Source organism: Hemibagrus wyckioides, linkage group LG02 (genome assembly GCF_019097595.1).
Source record: "Hemibagrus wyckioides isolate EC202008001 linkage group LG02, SWU_Hwy_1.0, whole genome shotgun sequence".
Lineage (NCBI taxonomy): Eukaryota > Metazoa > Chordata > Actinopteri > Siluriformes > Bagridae > Hemibagrus > Hemibagrus wyckioides.
Genome location: NC_080711.1, coordinates 8,110,244 through 8,130,460, shown reverse-complemented (window position 1 = coordinate 8,130,460; position 20,217 = coordinate 8,110,244). Strand labels below are relative to the sequence as shown.

Here is a 20,217-nt window from a genome sequence, read left to right as displayed (position 1 = left end):
CAGCATCTCCACGTGTCCCTGTGCAAATACGTAGCCTGAAAAAGCTGCCCTCTGAACAGCTGACTCACTGTCCCATTTTTGCCTCTGCACCATCCCGGCCCCAACAGTGGCTCTCTGTGTTCATCTTGCCATGGAAACGGCAGCTTTAAGTGCAACACATTCTTCCAAATCATAACAGTCTTTAATACAGAAAGCACATTGCTATTCGCTGACACAATCAAGCTGACAGACACCAACATGTGGCACGCAGATGAACAATAGGGCGTCAGATAAAAGGACTCCACTTTGGAAATGAAGCTGGCTTTCATTTAATGGTACAGAAAACTTCCCAGTCATGAATTAACACGTTATGTTCAGTCGTGCCTAGATGGACTTACATATAGTACACAGTAGCTCAGTGATGAAACAGAAGCATTTGCTTGATCATCAGGAGTTTGAATCCAGATCACGCCACAATCATCCTCGGCCAAGAGCCAAGGGAGAAAGACAGGACATGTTTTCTGGGTGAGAGTGATTGCGTTACTCTTTCTCCCCTGTCAGAACTATGGTAGCCAATCATGTGCATCTGTGAGCTCATGTATGTGGAAGAGGGTATAGGGTGCTTTTGTCTGGCTCTGTTTTGCTGCCATGTGAATCAGCAGTAGCAGCAGATGTAACAAATGTGGTCAACAGGCTTCAAGGTGTCTTGAGGAAAACATTTTCACGCTCCTTGAAAAAAACCTGTTGTATAACAGGGGAGAGCTGACCGGGTGGGTGGCAATTAGCAAGTAAACACAGAGAGAATAAAGGAAAAAGGTAGACTGTGGGCCTGGGCAATATGATATAATACTGAAATTGTCACAATACTATTATTCTGAGATATGAGAATTTCTAAGAATCTTTTTTTTTCCGGTTTTTATTTATTAATAATTACATTTTAAGTGAAGCAGTTGACACTTAAAAAACAGTAAAAATATACCTCTTGTATATATGTATACAGTATAAATAGACAGAACAGTCATTTTTACATGATCTGATAATACTTTTATATTATGTATTTATATATCTTGTATGTATTTTATATTAATATGTTGATTAAAATAGCATTGCTTATTAAATATAACCTTTTTTTTAATAAACTAAATAAACATTAGTAAACTGCAGGTAGTTTGTGAGTAAATCTCTTGTGCATATAGGAAAACTTCAAGAATCATGATTTCTTGTCATATCCACTTCTAGCACGGTGTCCTAATAAGCATTACTTAGAAGTTCAGTTAGACCACAAAAGGCAGATGACGTGTTCAGTTCGACCCACTGAGATTTTTTCAGGCAGCCACACAGCCAATTGACACATCTGTACTGCAGTCCTCTAGGTCTGCTTTTCAAAATAGGAAAGGAAAAATACAGTAAAGCCATAAGCACGTAAGCAATCAGGAAAATAATAAATCAGAGGTGCGTGCAGAGAAGATGATAAAAGCTTGCAAAAGAATACTGATGAATAAGCGGTTTCAGTAACTGATTGAGAGAGAAAACAGGAAGCAGATGTACTAGAAGTCAGGTGAGTGTGAGTGTTATAAAGTCTGGGCTGGATTCAGGCTCCTGGATTGGAAATGGATCTGAATGTTAAAAGCAGACTAATGGTTGGCCTGCAAAATGAAAATGTTTAACAAATATCTATCTGTAGTGTTAATCAAGCTGGATATAGTTCCATTTATGTTGACATATCAGCAGATATGCACATGAATATTGGATATCAGCATTCTTAACTGTAAACAAATCTGATCAAAACACATCATGACACTAGACCATTTGACAGCATTACATTTAGAACTTCTACAATGAGACTACAGTTTCCATGTAGTCCCAAAACAACCAACATTACAAAAACCTCTTGTCCACCTGTGGTCATTATGTCCATTTGAGGCCATCACTGCTTAATGTGGCATGACTGAAGTGGAAATTAGAGTTGGGAATGTGTGCAATTTTCCCACAAGGGAATACAGCCATAGTGGACATGCTTGTACACAGCAGCCGGGCTATACCAACACCAACTTGTGAGGGTGGGCCGCATTTTTAGCTGCCGCTAAAAGTGGAGTATGTATAACTAAATGGCCTCCAGCTGGTGGTGTAGACAGCTCTGAACCCAGGCCTGATTTAGCTGCTTAAGAGGCATGGGGTATGAACACAGTGTGGGTGGAGTCAAATCTAGATGGAGATGAAGCAAAGATGACCTTGTCAGTATTCAGACAATAGTATAATACCCTACATACATACCTTATATGTACATTAAATATATTTCGTTTAATATACTTTAATAAACCTATATCTATTATTTAAGTATTCTCAACTTGCCAAAAATCCTAATTCAGCTGTAACTCAATATAAATATGAGCTCAGTAAGTGATCAGGTAGAATTTTAAGCCAGACATCTAGCTTTAACTAGAGTCTGATATATATTTTCTAAACATTCGAGACGTTGTCATTGACTAACAAAATTAATGATGCCAGCCGGTTTAAAGTTGGTCTCCATAAGCACTTTAATCCATTAATTATAGTGTGGTCTAAAGAATTTGGCATGGTACTTAGAAGTATTTAGAAGTTTGCTTTCCATTTCACACAAAGCCAGCGTGAATCCATGAAAGTGTGGACATTCAAATGGACTGCACCCTTTAAGATTTTAAAAAATGGACAGCCCATGGGCCAAAGACTAACGATCATGAAAGCCAATGTTGGACAAAAGAGAGGCTAACGACAGCTGGTAGGGTTCACAACATTAAAACAAGAGTGCTGTTAACAAGCCTGTTTAGGTACAAAGCTCAGATTCCATAACCTTTTCTGGGTTGTACATCTTAACTGGGAACTTTTAGTGTGTAAACAGAAAGACATAGATACAGCAGAAGAGGTCATTCCAAGTGCATGCAGTATGTTGGGATCCTTAAGTTACACAATAAAAAAACATGTTCAGTTTAAGTACCCTATGGGCATCACGTGAAGATGATTCATGTAACTGAAGCACTGTTTTTACAGAGGAGCCTCACTACATCACACTTAAGCTATAACTTTGCCTGTTTTTGAGTGATTGTGTAGGTCCTTCCATCTCCTAGATGTGAAACTTTAACATATCAATACTAACAATTTTAACTTGCTCTAAAATATAGCTCAGGTAAGCTGATACATGCTTGGTAATGAATAGTTAAAGTGATAACCCAGAAAGAGTGTAATAGTAATAAGAAGTGGCACTTACAGGGGATGCGATTGGCATGCCAAGGAGCGGAGTTGGTCACAAATCCATGCTTGGAGGCTGAGACAATGACCCAAGTTCCTGGGCGGTACAGGAAGTTAACCGTGACAATACCATTCTCCCCTGTGAGGCCAGATGCCAAGATGGACTGGTTCCCATGCACCTGAACTGCAGCTTCTTTCAGAGATGAAAGGTCACTGTTGTCAAAGATCTGTACTTTAATCAACACTTCTGTGGGATAGAGAAAGAAATAGACAATTGTTAGGGTACTAAACATAACCAATATAACTTTAATATAAATTTCAAATGAGATTAAAATCCTATTAATCCAACCCTCTGCCCATCTTTCTGAATTAGTATCCCAGAGCTAATCCACCAGTACCTCATCCAACCATTTGCATGCTTATCCTTCCATTATTCACCCATCAATCCATCCAACAGTTCCGCATCCATTCATCATCTGTACCAATCACTGTTCATGCATCAACCATCCATCCAACCAACATCCATCTTCCTACTCACCCATTCAGTCACCACGGCACTCTAATCACTCACTGTCCATCCATCCACCCATCCATCCATATCACACAGCTCATCCACTCATTATCCATCCATCCATCCACTCATTCATCCATCCACTCATTCATTCATCCATTGACAATCCCACCCCTTCAGCTACCCCCTGTTCACTGTATCCATCCATCCATACATATATACATCCAAAATGACATACATTGCCTATCAGGCTACATTATATTAATTACATTTGCTAGTGACATTCTGAAATCCTTACTAAAAATATTGGACATAATATCTTATAGTGTACACATAATACATATGTCTACTAGTCACAAAGAAAATGTTTTGATCACATCATTTCGAAGCAGGCTAACTATTGGAGCATAATATCTCATCATTAATCTTCTTGGCAAAGAAGCTTAATGCATCTCCCTGGCCTCTCTGTTTAGACACCTTCTCACTGTGCAGGATATTGAAGAATAATGCCTTGTTTACAATGAGAGGATCACACAGTGTGGATCGCACCTGAAGTGGGCCCTACTCTGTCAGATATGACCAACCCGGTGTAAACACAGCTAGGTCTGATTAAGTCTGATTTGCTTGTTTTCACTGTTTTTCAAGTAACGTTCTCCCCTAGAAGATCCCTAGGAAGACTATCATACACAGTTTGAACAGTTCTGCTTCGGAAGGTGACTTATTCAAATCAAAATACTCTCCATGTGAAGTACTCTTCCAATGCCCTGAAGGAATCAGAAGCTTTATAAGTCTTTATGCAAGTAGCAAGTAAAACTGCACCATTGCCCATTCCCAATCAATAAATGCAAATGGAGAAAAGGTCCATTTTTTTATTTTTATTTTTTTGCAACGTTGTTAATAGTGATCTCAAACCTGTAGTGAGACGAATGGAGTCAGCAGGCATGCTGCTTGTATAAATCCAAGAAATAGACTGGAAAATAAAAATAACTCTGGTGTGCAAGATCACTGCTGATGATTTCTTTGCCCCTGGCCTTTTGGTGGATGTTATTGATTTATACCAGCATCGATTAGAGGTCAAAATGCTTTTGTAAAAAGAGCCTACAGGTATGAGTTTCATACATTTTGACTACATAATCCTACAGACAGAAGTATGATCATTGTACCTGTTTTAAACAGTAAATAAATATGAGTTCATTATTCAAACTCTGAGAAAGATTATTCATTGCTACTGGCTCTCTTTAGTCTCACGAGAGGAAATCACGTAAACTGTGCATTAGCTGAAACATAAGTACCATTATAGTAGGTATGCAGACTATTGCCACTGTAATAAACTGCGTACCTGGTCTCAAGTTAATGCTGGAATTGGCAACAGACACCACTTCCCATACTGCAAATTCAGTACAAACTTAGATTACAGCACCCAGCTTCCAACTCCTGATTCTAACATCTCACGTGATATAATAACAGACTCCAAATTCACAGAAATCGCGACGTATAGTTAAGTGAACCTTTCTCCTGACGCCTTATATTGTTATCACTGTTCTGGTTTGTACTTTAATCCCCTATTCCAGTTCATCTGCCCCACTGTTCATCTGTTTGCTGATTGGCTGAAACCTAGCCTGTTTTTCTCTCTGCTTGTGTTTACATCCTGTTTGCTATTCTGTTCTTTTTAATAAAAGCACATTGTTGCGGCTGCATCCACTTTTGTGCCTGATTCTTGGCTTACAATTGATCTTTGAATAAAAATAAAGATCAGAGCAACTGTCGACTTTCACGTATATTATGTTAACCCTCCACACGTCTAGCTTATTACTCAATATTTTTTTAATCTTATATATTCTCATATACTCGGGTCCAACAAGAACATGCTAGAAAGCAGCTAGGAGGCAAAGAATTTTACCTCAAAAAACTCCATGCTAACAGCATAAACAACAGAAAACAAAATAAACATATTTAGTTAACATAGTTATGCGCATGAGAAATCTGCCAAAAGTAATCTACTAGTTATCTAGAACATTACTTTAATTAAAGCTCAGCTATTGCTACTTTGTAGAACTTGAATAAGTATTAAATGAGACCTAAGTTTATCTATTAATCTATTAATAATAGCTAATGGTTGTATGAAGCAAAACTTTAAATTAGCTATAAAATATGGTTTTTACTTTCACTCACAGTGAAAATTTTTGGGGTGTTGTGTTAGCTGGCTAGCATTTGTTTTCATCTTAGCTAGGCTACTGTTGTGACTTAGCCGAATGTACTACCTTTTCATTGATTTGTTGAATATTGGCACATCATTATAAAGAATTTAACCATTAACCAACTACACACAATGATATCAGTGCTGCTTTTCGTGTTGCTTACAGATAAAGAGGAAGGAAGGCAGAATTCAAAGAATGTTCATTGTAATGACGTTCACAGCCAGAGTTTCCTGTATATAAATCCACTTCCCATCCACTATTTGAATCATCCAGGGTCACGTTATTCCCAAGATCCTTCTTTTACATGAAGATCAGCTCCTGTTTTGCTTACATTCTGTCCAATCTAGACAATACGCTATAATGCACTTATATTTGTAATACTCCACTATAATAAGTATGGAATGGTTTCCAATTTATTAAAAACTTATTGCTGAATCTTTGATGTGACATAAAATAAGTGTCTGTTGGACCATGTTAGATTACACCAGGAGAGACTCTCACCAGGAGCAAGCACGGTTGTTCAGGAGTCTCAGAGTGCACAACAAACCCTCTGATAATTAATTAGAGGACTCGTACTGAAGATATCTGTGATATAAGCACAGCTAAGGTCAATATTGAAACAACAGTTCACAACTGACATATTTTGCTTACATTGCAGACCAAATTCTGAACAAAATAAAGATAAAAGGAAAAGGAAAAAATGGACAAGCAGGTAAACTGTACTGTTGTGTAAGAAAATTATATCCTATAATCCTATGGCACATGTATTATCAGTCCCTGCACTGTACCATGCTGCCTCAGAGCCTCCAGCACTGCTCGATTGATCCAACCAAAGGAAGGTACGCATCAACACTCTTCTCAGTCTTGGCAATTAGGTGGTGTAATGAACTTCTCCAAGAAGTCCAGCTGAGCTGTCTAAAGACATACTTCTTCCTGACAACTAGCTTTGTTCTTGTTGTATTTCCTCCCACCAGTTTTGTACTGATGGTATTCTTAGTCTGTGACCTAGTGAACCAGTATCGATGTATTCATTGACTGACTTCAAAAGCACTTCTATAAGTCGCTCTGGAAAAGGTCGTCTGCCAAACTGCATAAATGTAAATGTTAAATGCTGTATATTGTATACTATACACCAGTCTACTGTAAAATAATTCTGATTGCCCTAAGAGGTTGGAAAAAATTCCAGCATGACAAAGCCTCTGTACACCAAGTGAGCTCCATGAACACATGGAACTCAAGTGTCCTGCACAGAACCCTGACCTCAACCCCACTGAACACCTTTGGTATGAACTGGAATGCCAACTGCACCTCAGACCTTCTCACCTAACATCAGTGCCCAATCTAAGCAATGAATACTCTTTTGGCTGAATGATCCCGAATCCTCACAGCCATGCCCCAGGGTCTAGTGAAATCTTTCCAGAAGAGTGGAGTTTATAATAACAGCAAAGTAAACTAAATCTGGAACAGGATGTTGAAGAAGCACACAGGTTTTATGGTTCCACAAACTTTTGACCATACAGTGTAGTTTGAATTGTGTTATATATGAAATGTGTTGATGATAATTTCATAATGATTCAAACAAAACAATCTACCAACATACAAGACGTTTTAACTTTCTACTGTGTCCTTGTTTTGGCAGTGTGGATTACCAGATGTTGGTGAGTAACCATAATCACTTCAATGCACTAATAGTTTGATCTACACTAAAAGCTATCATTACATATTACCTGTACCTGCCTGCCAACAGTTGTTCAAAGCATCATAGGTCAAGTGAAAGATATGTTCTTGTTTGTTCAGGTAGCAGAGCATCTTTAATCATGAAGGACGCAGCCACTGACCACACACAGACAGCATGGCCATACATACTGAAGCAAGACGTATTCAGAAGACTACAAGAGATACTGGAGCACGTTTGCTCTCTCTGATCCCACCAATATGTTAGTACTTTCTTTTATTTCTGATGCATCAAATCTGCTTGCTTTATGTGAAAATCCAAAAACCCTTCAGAGTCACTGAACTATTAACTATTATATGAGGAATTGTCAGTAATGAAAGTCTAACCAATTTAGTGAAAACGTCTGTAAATGTCCGGATTTTTTCCATGCCACGTCTTCACTTGGAGTATATAAATCTCAAATTGTTTTACAGCCTTGTAGAGAGCAGAGATAAAAGCTACACTGTTATCGTAATCGACCCTATATTTTTAGATTTTGGCTAGCCCACCAGGCAAGAGGAAGCAAAGTGAGCTAGGATGCTTATTATGGGCATCAATACAGACTCAATAAACAAATGTATGCTTTTTTAAAAAAAATCTTCTGCTAACAAATTTTTTAATGTAGCACATGTTTATGACCTCGAAAAAAGACAGCGCATCCTTGGCCAATGTTTGTCTGTAGGCTGTGTTCTGTAGGTTACGACCTCAACTCAACCTCAGGTTTAAATCAAATAATGTCTTTATTTTATATCTTAAACCTGAATGTTGTTCACAATTCAGAAATTCAAATTTTTTGCTTTGGTTGTTGAACCTACTTGTCTGCTGGGCAAATAAACAAAAACAAACCCCCAAAAACTGTAGCTCAGAGATCTGCTTGTTCTGGGCATTCAGGCTAATGATTTGTCCATCCATGCTCCATCGATAAAATAAAGCAATTCACAGTCTATGAATCCTACACCATTGCTCGGTGGAGCTTCTTGTCTGTTAGTTGAAGTCGTTTTTTTCCCTACTGTCATCACTATGCAAGCTATTACAGTACCACACCTGTTAAGCAATGTTCATCCTAGCTCATAATGATACTTAGGACATACTGTTCACAAAGCCCAATTCTTTCGTCTCTTCTTTGGGAGGGCCTGGAGGAGAGCATGCAACAGATAAATCCCCTGATTGCCTTCTCATAGCACTTTTGCTCCAGCTGGAAGCCATCAGCTCCAGTTCAGCAACACTCACTAATCCAGCTTTCACTGAGGAGGAGAAGTGCGCTGAGGGAAGGGAGTATCAGGAACATCTTTGTACCACATGGGGGAAAAAAACAAACAGAGCCACACCTGGACATGTTTTTAAAGAACTGATCTTCAAATACAAGTCAGTGATTTACTCCAGTAAATCAGAGCAATCAGAGTCTCACTGCTGCACTGGACCCTGAAATTATAGCAGAAGCCCAGGCAGAATTAAGAGCATGGAATAAATCACCGTTATAGGAAAATAATCAACAATGATCTAGTATAGTATAATAAGAGCGAACTTGTTATTTCTTTTACACCCCAGCAATTTATATATAAACAGATAATCACGTCACATACTTTTCTATCCATTTATTTTCACATTTAATGCTGTGGAATGTCCAAGAAACAAGTTAAATTCCTTACATGATAAAAGCTATAAACAATCATCCACTCAGAAGCCATGCTTTTCTCTCTTTTATGTTAAATTTGCAGAAGATCTTCCATGCTGGAAAACTTAAAGAAACATCAAGCGCATACACTGGAGACTCCTTTCAGCAAACATATTTAGACATTTACATTTATGTTATTTGGCAGATGTCCTTATCCAGAGCAAGTTAACAAGAGCTTTCCATGAATACAACAATACTGGTACACTATGTCACTAAGAATACCTTCAGTCTAAAAACTTTGCTGTGAGATAACAAATGCAGATTTAAAAGTTTTTAAGTGCTAGTTTAAGTAGAGGTAGATGTATAGATGCTGTTTGAAGATATCCAGTGATTCAGCTGTTCTGACATCCAGGGGAAGTTCATTCCACCAGCTTGGTGACAGATCAGAGAAGAGTCTTGATGCTTACTTTACTCGTACCCTCAGATGTGTAAGGTAGCAATGAATTTCTACTGAATCTACTATAGAAACGAGTTAATATTCCTGTCATTTGCCTTACAGCCATGCTGTTCTAGATAATTCATCAGATTTGAGACTTCAGTAACCTATATAAATGAATTCTTGAACTCAGACAGTGTTTTAAACCCATCCTGCCACTGAACAGCAGAGTTAGACAGTTAACACAGTTCAGTCTAATGCTTCAGGAAGCTTAAACTGGCAGCAATCATAGTACATTCCATCGGTTGGCATTTCTTAAAGACTCTGTCAAAGAAAATGCCAAGACTTCTTAAACTGCTACAGGTGTGACTGCATGTGGAAAAAAGGCCTGCAGGAATGAGTAAGCCTTTATGCACTTCAGGTTCCATCGTTCCAAAGTCAGTAAGTGTTTTGAATTGGTGTTTTTGTTAAATGCCTGAAATAAGGTATGTGTTTAACACAGAAAGATAAATAAAACGAATATATATATATATATATGTATTATATGTATTATATGTATATATATATATATATATATATATATATATATATATATATATATATATATATATATATATATATAATATTACATTATATATTTTGTGTGTGTGTTGTATCTTGTTACTAACTAAGCTGCTGTAACACAAGAATTTCTCTCATGGGATCAATAAAGTATATCTATCTATCTATTATGCCGCACAGGAAAATTTGTCTACTAAGTGTAGGTTTTTATAGTGACTCTCTGTAAAGTATTCCTCAAACTCTGTAAAGTATTAACTCAAACTTTTCATTCATTCAGATTCATCCACAAAAATAGCACAGTGGATCCTTATCAAGGAACGTTTTTTACAGAGGAAAGCGAGGTGATGCTGCCAAAAATACATCCTTACTGCAGCACTCTATAGATTCCCTCATGCAAAGTTGTTCATATAAGTTCTCCTTTGTGCATGAAAAATTGCAAATCTTTTCAAGACTTGAATTCCAATTCAAGACTTCATCTCTAAATTAGATTTTAGGCTGAAATACAGTGGAACCTCACCATATGAAAATAATTCCAATGAAAATTCAAATGAAAATAATAAGAGTTCTTAAGGTGAAAATTTATACTGCGAAACGAATTTTCCCATAGGAAATAATATAAATGCAGATAATCTGTTCCAGCCACCCAAAAACATTACCAATTTTACCAATACGAAGCCTGTGTAAACTGTATGGCTGCTTACCAAGAACTGACCCAAGCCAATCATTCCATGTCAAGGGTCCTCACAGGAAGTCGTGCCACCAAGCTTGGGCTAAAAATAGACCAGATCCCACGACCAATCTGTCAACAAAAAACGCGCGGAAAAATCACATAGCTTTTGAACACATGCCAAAAGCATCGTTGGTATCGTGGGTTGACTCTTTCAAAACAGATTTAGCTGACTAAAACAAATTCGTAAAATTCATAAACTCACTTCGGCTGGCTTTGCTTGGCTTTCCACTGACGAGTTTTGAGCGGCTCCCTGGCTACACGCAACTTAGCCGCCATTCGGGTCTGTTCATATGCCAAAAACGCTTCGTATGCCGATGCAAATTTCTTTCAATGTTTCAATTCTTAAGGCGAAAATTTGTAACAGAGGGCATTTGTATGCAGAGGTTCCACTGTATCTTGCTAAATAAATTTTTATTGTTTATCATAAACAAAATGCCTAGAGCCTTAAAACAGGAAGTTACTAGCTATACATTGCCTCTGATCTGACTTTTTATACGGTCACAGATGACAATACTCTATTAGCAGTAAAGGTAAATTTCTACTGAGTCTCTTTTGTGGGACAGAATACCTTCAGCTTTATTAAATGATGCACAATTTAGTTTTTCTTTATGCCAAACTGCTCCAGCAAGTGTTCTTTGCCCAAGGCTTTCAGTTTTGTCCATTCTATTCATGATCACTTAATGAAAATGTCACACAGTCTTCTCTGACTATTCATTCGGAAGGTGTGGATACGGGGTCGCTGAGTGGAGAGATTTCCAGGCTTCATAAAAGGGTTTACAGTTCCTCTGGGAGGAAATGAGTCCCAGCAGCAGGTTGAGTCAGCAGCATCTGCCTCGAGGTTTGAAACATCTGCACATCGTGCCAACAGGACATGAGAACCCGAGGAAGGCTGTGACATTTCCTCACTGCACATTTGTACTTCTTTTGGTTTTCATTAAATGAGCAATGCCATTAGTCGCGATTTCATTATTTAGGAACGTAAACTAAAGTCAAATATTTGAATTATTGTTCCTCTATTCCATGTAAGTGGGTCTGAAACTTTTAATCATCAATGACCCAATGACAGAAGTAGGAATTACATATCCCATTCTTTCTAGTCTGACACTCGGTTGACAAGGAACCACCTTTTTGTATGCCAAACTGTATTTAGCCATGTCGTAGATGCAGGGGCAGTGGTGGCTCAGTTGTTTGGTTTTTCTGATAATGAGGAGGAAAGTTTAAATCCCAGAACCACCAAGGTACCGTTGCTGAGCCTTTGGGGAAGGTCCTTAAGCATCACCTGCTTACTTTTATCCTGCATCAGCTGTAAGATAATTTGGATAAAAGTGACAGCAAAATGTTTATCTGAAATACATATTGCTGTACATAGCGGGGTAAAACTGGACACCACTAGAAACCTGAGCAAACTGGCCAAGACTGGAGATGTAATATGAAAATCAAACTAATCAGTAACTGTTTAGTTGTGAATGTACTAACCAACTTCATGTGTTCCAGATGTGGCCTTCTGTGGGTTTTTTTGATGAATCATTGCATCCACATAATCTTGCAAATGGAAATCATTTCGGTCAAAACAATGCAGGATAAATAACAGAGTCACAGCAAAAAGTCGCCAGTGTTTTTATTGCCATATGCAAAAATGTAGCAACACGAACGGAATATAGTACTAGTCCTAGTCAGACAGTGAATCCTGTCAGAGGGTTTATTCTTTTCAGTCATGAGCTGATGTGTAAATATTCCAGGGTTGAAAATTAACAGGGGATGGAGGCAAAAATGGCACCAAAAATGACCCAAATGCACCAGATATTTTAAATGTAAAGGTAAAAAAAACCTGTAGTTAAGCTAATGTGTGTTATTGGGAACATTTAGTATTCTATACTAAAAAAATCAAACTAATAAACAGAATATAAAGATCAAAACTAGAGACCAATATTTCTGAAATCTCTGCATATCAGTCTGCGTGCTGACGGTAAAATCAGCTATGCAACCCCAGACACACCATCAAACACTCCAACAAATGGACTGGCTTGATACCGAAATGAATGGTGACCAATATATATATATATATATATATATATATATATATATATATATATATATATATATGTATATATTTGTTACTGACCCTGTCCCTCTCCCATTTGAAACTTCATGCTATGTTGCTCCATTCACAAAAATAAGCACCACTAGCAGTGGTGACTTAATAACATACACTATGCTCCAATCTGTCACTCTGAGGTCTGGGTAAGTTGTGCCAGGAGCAGTGGTTAAGCCTGTGGATAGATGGTTTATGGCCATGTTTTCAGGCTGTTAGTGGCAAAAATATGTCCCACTCTACAGCAGTGATGGAAATGACACTGGGCTGGATGCCAATAACACATAATACTAGCAGAAAATACCATACCATAATATCCATAATATTCTTCATCATGGACACAAGGTAGGCATGATCTTTAGCTAGCATTCGTTCATACATGTTAAAAGCTAAAAATTCAGCCATTTTGACCTCAGTGTGAAGACAAAATTCAGTGTACCTGAAAGGTTTAGAATGCTCTCAATCAGAAGTCTCTCCTCAACATCCACTGGCCTGACACAGTCTTGAACACTGACCTCTGGGACAAGGCTTATGAACTTCCCATCGACCAGTCAATCAGACAGAGGAATTAGTCCTGGATGAAGTACACAATGAGACTCAATCACTAAAAATAGTGCTAATTGAGCGGATCCCTGGGGATAGAGGTGACGTAGTTGTCCTACAGAAGGTTATTGCTGAACATGGATCTGCAAGACATACTCAATATCCAGAACCAATTCTGATGGAGTCACATAAATTCAGCCTTTCGGTCCAGCGGAAGATGAAACACGGTGAAAGACGCTTCAACCCATTATCACACTTTCCTACATCCAGCATTTAAATTCTAATCTTCCTTCAGTCTCCATGTAGTTGCTAGAAACAGTGATAACCCCCTCTGATGAAAAAACATTTGCACTTCTAAATTCACACTGCAAAAAAATTGTAAAAAATGTACTTAATTACATTTCTGGCATTTCACAGAGCCCTTATTGAGAGCAATTTAAAATTTATTTCATTTTTATATAACTGAGCAAAGAGCAAGCAGTGACAGTGTGGTGGCCCTGGGAGTCAAACTCACAACCTAAGAAAATAAGCTACCACGTCCCCATTCAGTGTGTATGTTCGGTCCGTGTGAATGAATTGAGTAGCAGTAACACAAGTAGTTTCCATACAACCAACATGATATAAGGGTGTATTTTCATAAATAAAATAAAATCAACCATCCAACTCACAGATGCAAACCCACAACACTGGTGTGCTGTAGCAGACGCATTACCACTGCACTATTCTAAAACACATGGATACCTGCCTAAATTTAATACTATAGTTATAGTGTAGCTCCCATTAGCACCAACGTCCTGGTGGTTTTCGGTAATACTGCATGAATGGATCCTGCTCACTCTATAAGTTTAGTATAAGTTTTGTAGAGAAGCATAACATTTATATGTATACTAAAAATTTGTACTTAAATCTTGACAGCTCACTTGTTCCTTTTTATTGAGAGCAGTAAAAGTGAAGACTTAAAAATGTTTGCTCTTAATGTGAATTCTGCCATGTGCAACTAGAGTGAATTAGAGCTTGCAGAAAAAACTTTGGTGTAGACCTTCATCTCTCAAATTCGTGATCACGAATCTGTTTTGCTTTTTAGCAGCTGATTCTCAACCATGGCAAACCGCAAAACTGTTAATGTAATAATAATAATAATAATAATAATAATAATAATAATAATAATACAACTTTGGAGTCAGTGGCACAGTTGAGCAGGCCTGAGGCAGTGCTAAACAAGCTGAAATCCAATGCAGATACTTTGCATTAGTCCAGTCCTAGCTTTTCCTCTGTAGCCTTTCGTGAAAACACAGAACACAGAGGAGGCTGCATTGGGCATCAGCACGATTAAGGATGGCCATTTGCTTGCCCTGAGATGACAAAAAAGCCAAGAATAACCCAGTTTCACACTTTGCCAGATGACTCAGGCACCTTGCATCTGCATAAGACCTTGCAAAAAAATAAAATAAATAATAATAATAATTCACCTGACATCGAAAAGCCCTGACTAAACAGATGAGATAAAGCAACAGCAGATTTCATTTTGTTTAATCATGGTTTAATAATGTTTTTATAACATGAATCCTAGTAATACTAGACAGTACACATGCTTAACTAACTGTAGGGGGTGGTTGTAGCTCAAGTGTTTAAGGTTCTGTTTTGTTAATCAGAAGGTCAGGGTTCAAGCCCCAACATTACTAAGCTATCACTGTTGGGCCCCTGAGCAAGGCCCTTAACCCTCCCTGCTCCAAGGATGCTGCATCATGTCTAAGACTAACAGCCAAGTTGTTTGTGTGGTATTAATGTTTGTTTGGGGTGTGAGTGTGTATACATATATATGTGTCGTCTGATGACCAAGAAAAATGTATGTAAGTAATTAAATTTTATGGAAGTTTATACTGAAGCTAGAAAAATTTATAATGAAAATTAACACAATCAAAAATGATTGTAAATTTGTCAATGGATGAGCCTATGTGTTGCATATGATTAGAAAACCATGCACAACATTTATGCCCTTATAATTTAGTTCCAGATAAAATTCCTTTCTGACCCTATCATGGCTGACCCTGTGTTCTGCCCCCAACCTCCAAGAATGAGATAAGCAAAGAAAGATTTTCACTGAGCTGTAATGTATATATGACAAATAATGACTTCTCTGTCTACTAGAAAAAGCAGTTTAGCTAACCCTACAAATTCATTACTAAGCTAAACTTTTCAAGTATTGCAAGTAACAGAAGTTAATAATTACAAGCTCTAACTGGGGGCTGAGTGGTTGTGAGTTCAAATCCCGGGGCTGCCAATGCTGGGCCCCTGAGGTAGGCCCTTAATCCTTTAAACCCTTAAATGTTTTAGCTGTATAAATTAGACAAATGTCTAAGTCGCTGTGGATAAGAGCATCTGCCAAATGCCGTAAATAAAAATGCACAATAATGTCTACATACACAATATCTGCGTTTTCAAACATCCATAACATTAATTAGCTCAGTATTATGATGCCATATCTTTTCTTTTCCCACCAGAAGAGAAAATCAATTAAGACCCAGTCCTAGTGCTAATAAAATAATGAGCTTTTCTGCTGATTTACATTACAATAATAATAATGTTCCCTCACTGTGCGCATGCACATGGCTGCTTCCTGGCCAAATTAAACAGGGCATCATGTCATTAAAGCTGCAGAAGGCATGTACCCGTGACTAAATATGCACCAGTGGGGCTCCTGGGAGCTGATATGACAACGCTTATCCGGAAATGGTTTCCAAAAACTGCTGTCGCTCTACGCTTTATTAAAATCGTGTGTATTCAGAAAGGTTTATTTTCAACAGAACATTTCCGAACTTACAACATGGCTTTATACCATCAGCAGCATGCAGCTGCTTTCTTTTCCAAAGAATTTCAAAAGAAATGTTAAAGAATATTCTATACGTGATGCATCCTTTTTTATTTTTTTGCAGAAATTTACGCAATAACTTTCTATGATAGCTGTACTTATATCTGACGCACATGAATGGAACAGATTTTTAGCTGAATTTGAGTTGTAAAGACGCCACACGACTGGTCTTGGACCAAACCTACGGAAAAAATTGCAAGCTTCTCGGGATATTGCGGAGTTTGGTTGATTTTGTGCTTAATTCTGTGACTGCAAAATCCTGGAGGAACTGATCAAGCAGCATTTTATGCCCACAGTGACACAAAGAAAGATTAAAAGATAACGTTATCCAAAACTGCAGCCAAAATTCAGTAGTTTCACCAGTAAAACTCAGAAAAAAAGAACAGGGCTGAAATGTCTGAGGCAGCTAAGAACTAATTCCTTGGATTCATAAAAGAAAGCAACTACTCTGTACTGTGTAACACCTATAACTCTTATTTAACCTAGAAAATTCAACATCCTCGTCTGTTTGTTATTAAAATATTTAATTGCCTACAAATGGCGTTTTTTTAGTTTTCACTTTTCTTCAGTGGTCCAAATTTCTCTACGTCCAGATTTTTTTTTTTTTTTAGAAACTGTTTGAAATAATAAACTAACAATTACAAGTTTATAACAAGAAAGATTCACGTAATGCCTAAAAACCAGAAAAGATTTCAAAGGATTAGGACAAAATATCTGAGGCTGAGAGCCCTGCGTTTAGGAAGAGCCGGTGGTTACTTTGTGGCATGTGCAACCGCAAGCAAATGAGTCACAGAAGCGTCGCTTGCCATAAGCTCATGGAGAGAGAGAAACAGAGTGGAGGCAGAGGAAAGGCTCACAGATCACATTAATATTCCCCTAATGTCCCTGCGGAAGTAAAGAGTTCCTGCAAACAGTTTACACAAACAACTCCAACGGACTGAACTGGGGGGCCAGCGCCTCAAAAAATGATTCCCTAAACTTAGTGCTTAATGATTAAAGCAACATGAAGCATAATAGATACTAGATATTTTATTTAGCTAAATATTACCCATTGTCCTTCCCAGGGTATCTGTTCATCAGCATCAGTATTATTGCTGCATTACCATAATATAATACAATGGATATGATCATCTGACACGCTGCAATGTTTAGTGAAAATGTGAAATTTTTGGACGGAGATTAAACTTTACAAAACTTTATCAAAGCATTGATGAAGATTTTTTTATTATTATTATAACAGATCTGGACAGAAAACTGGTCAGGAATCAATCCAGAGGTATGGATGGACTGGGTGTGACTTTTCGAGGCAGCTGTTCAACGGTGGATGCAGATAAAGTGGCAATAATGTTTGTCTGGAACTGAATTCCAGTGTGTCGGAATAATAGACACGATAAAATATTGCACGTTTTTTGATCCGTTAAGTGTACATGTACGTGTTCGGATATGAACATGGTGGATGATGTTAAATCAAAGCACAAGTTGAGACATTTAACCATGTCACACTTTTAACCACAGATTTTCGACTGAGTTGAATGCATCCCGGAGAACTATATGTTTTGTGAAGAAGTTTGCTTGATTTTGGACTTTTTCACTTCTTGTTCTTGAATTTTATTATATTAGTGTATGTGTGTGTCTGATTTGCATCTTCATATAAAGTTTCAGGATTGTAACTGATGCTGTAGGTTATTTATTCAAATCTTCTTCAACTTGAAGCCCAAGGACACTTAAATGTTTCACAGTAATTTACTGGCCACCGGACCACATTGTTCTACTAGCCTGCACTGATTCAATAAAATCTTTAAGTGCAAGTTAATTCAGTGGATGAAGTGGCTTGTAATAGCTAGTTGAGCTAGAGCCTCAGTTTAATTACAGAGGAGAAGGTTATGTGTTCCAATCCCAACACCACCAATCTGCCATGTTTGGGTCCTTAAGCTTCACATTAGCTGTACTGCATGAAAAAGTGTTAGCCAAATGATCAGATCTACCGGCTTATGCGTTCTTTTGTACTATGTACAGATGTGTAACTATGATCTCACAGTACTTTACTGTGAATATGTAACAGCTGTTTGCTGTACCATTTATAGTTGCCTCTGGAGTATATCTAGGGTTCAGTAAGTTTTACGAAATCATATCTGTGATAGCTGATCAGGAAAAATGTGACCCTCACCCAGAAGCTCAGAAGGTGAACATCCTGAACCCTGTTTAAACTCCGAGCCAGAAGAGATCTTGATCTTTCTTTAACCCGCAACAAAGTTCCTTCGTAATTCCTGGGTTCAAGATTAAAAACTAGCGCGCGCACACCGCGTTATCGATGCTACAAGCCCCGAAATGCCATAAAGTGCAGCTGAACAACTCACCAACTGCTCCTCGCTCCGCTGCGGATTTCAGCCAAACGCCGCACAACAGAAGCGAAAAGGCGAAGACTCGGGAAATCCGCGGCGGCGGCATTCTTACAGCAACATCACAGAAGTGCCCGAGGCGCCCTTTCGTCCATGTTTACTGCTCTGGATGAAGCACAGAGAAGTGCTGATCCGGAGATGCCCACTCTGCCCCCTTCTCTTCCCTTCCCTTCTCCGCGCCTCTATTGTCCTGTGCAGGGAGGGAGGTTGTGCGCGCGCAGGCGGTTCAGGCGCAGGCAGGCGCGCTCCCGTACTGGTGCGGAGCGCTCACGCGCCCTCTGCTGTTACACCTAAAGCTATTATAGAGCCTCATTATCTGATTTATTCATTTCTCTTACGTGAAATTATTTTTGACATAAAATTAATGTGAATTATTTTAAATTGCCACAGTAAAACTAATCAGATCTATTTAAATCTATAAGCCTTGGCCAACTTGAAGGGCAATTTTCAATTCAATTCAATTTATTTGTATAATGGACATTGTCTCTCAAAGCAGCTTTACAGAAGCAGAGAAACAGAGAAGGAAAAAAATTTTATACAGGTAAGAAACTCAACTTAAGAAAGGTCATAATATTTCTGCTCACAGTACAGTGTCAAAGAAAATAGAACAATCAGATATGTAGCTAACAGCTTGTTGTCCATGCAGGGTGATTCTGGAGGTGCACTCGTGGTCAAGGTCAGTGGAGTCAGGATTCAGGGTGGGATTTTGAGCATTGGCAATGGCTGCATTTTACCCAATTTCCCCGATGTGTACACCAGAACATCTCAGTACCAAGACTGGATTAACAGCAGGATCAGCAGTAACATATATATATATATATATATATATATATAGGGATAACCTTCTCCTCTGTAATTAAACTGAGGCTCTAGCTCAACTAGCTATTACAAGCCACTTCATCCACTGAATTAACTTGCACTTAAAGATTTTATTGAATCAGTGCAGGCTAGTAGAACAATGTGGTCCGGTGGCCAGTAAATTACTGTGAAACATTTAAGTGTCCTTGGGCTTCAAGTTGAAGAAGATTTGAATAAATAACCTACAGCATCAGTTACAATCCTGAAACTTTATATGAAGATGCAAATCAGACACACACATACACTAATATAATAAAATTCAAGAACAAGAAGTGAAAAAGTCCCGATGTGTACACCAGAACATCTCAGTACCAAGACTGGATTAACAGCAGGATCAGCAGTAACATATATATATATATATATATATATATATATATATATATAGGGATATATATATATATATATATATATATATATAGAGAGAGAGAGAGAGAGAGAGAGAGAGAGAGAGAGGAACCCCAGGCTCAGAAGGGAACCCATCAATTAA

General features: G+C 38.1%; 1 protein-coding gene across 1 annotated transcript in view; it reads right to left on the bottom strand.

Annotated features, from left to right (window-relative positions):
• Window positions 1–19,059, bottom strand: part of fam171a2a (family with sequence similarity 171 member A2a) — a 40,540-nt gene extending 21,481 nt beyond the window's left edge. Inside the window, exons 1-2 of the mRNA XM_058406224.1 lie at window positions 18,831–19,059; window positions 3,224–3,451 (exon numbers count right to left, since the gene is read on the bottom strand). Of these exons, the coding sequence (XP_058262207.1) occupies window positions 3,224–3,451; window positions 18,831–18,921 (319 nt within the window). The 5' untranslated portion in view covers window positions 18,922–19,059. The remainder of the gene's footprint in view (window positions 1–3,223; window positions 3,452–18,830) is intronic.
• Between the last annotated feature and the right edge of the window lie 1,158 nt (window positions 19,060–20,217).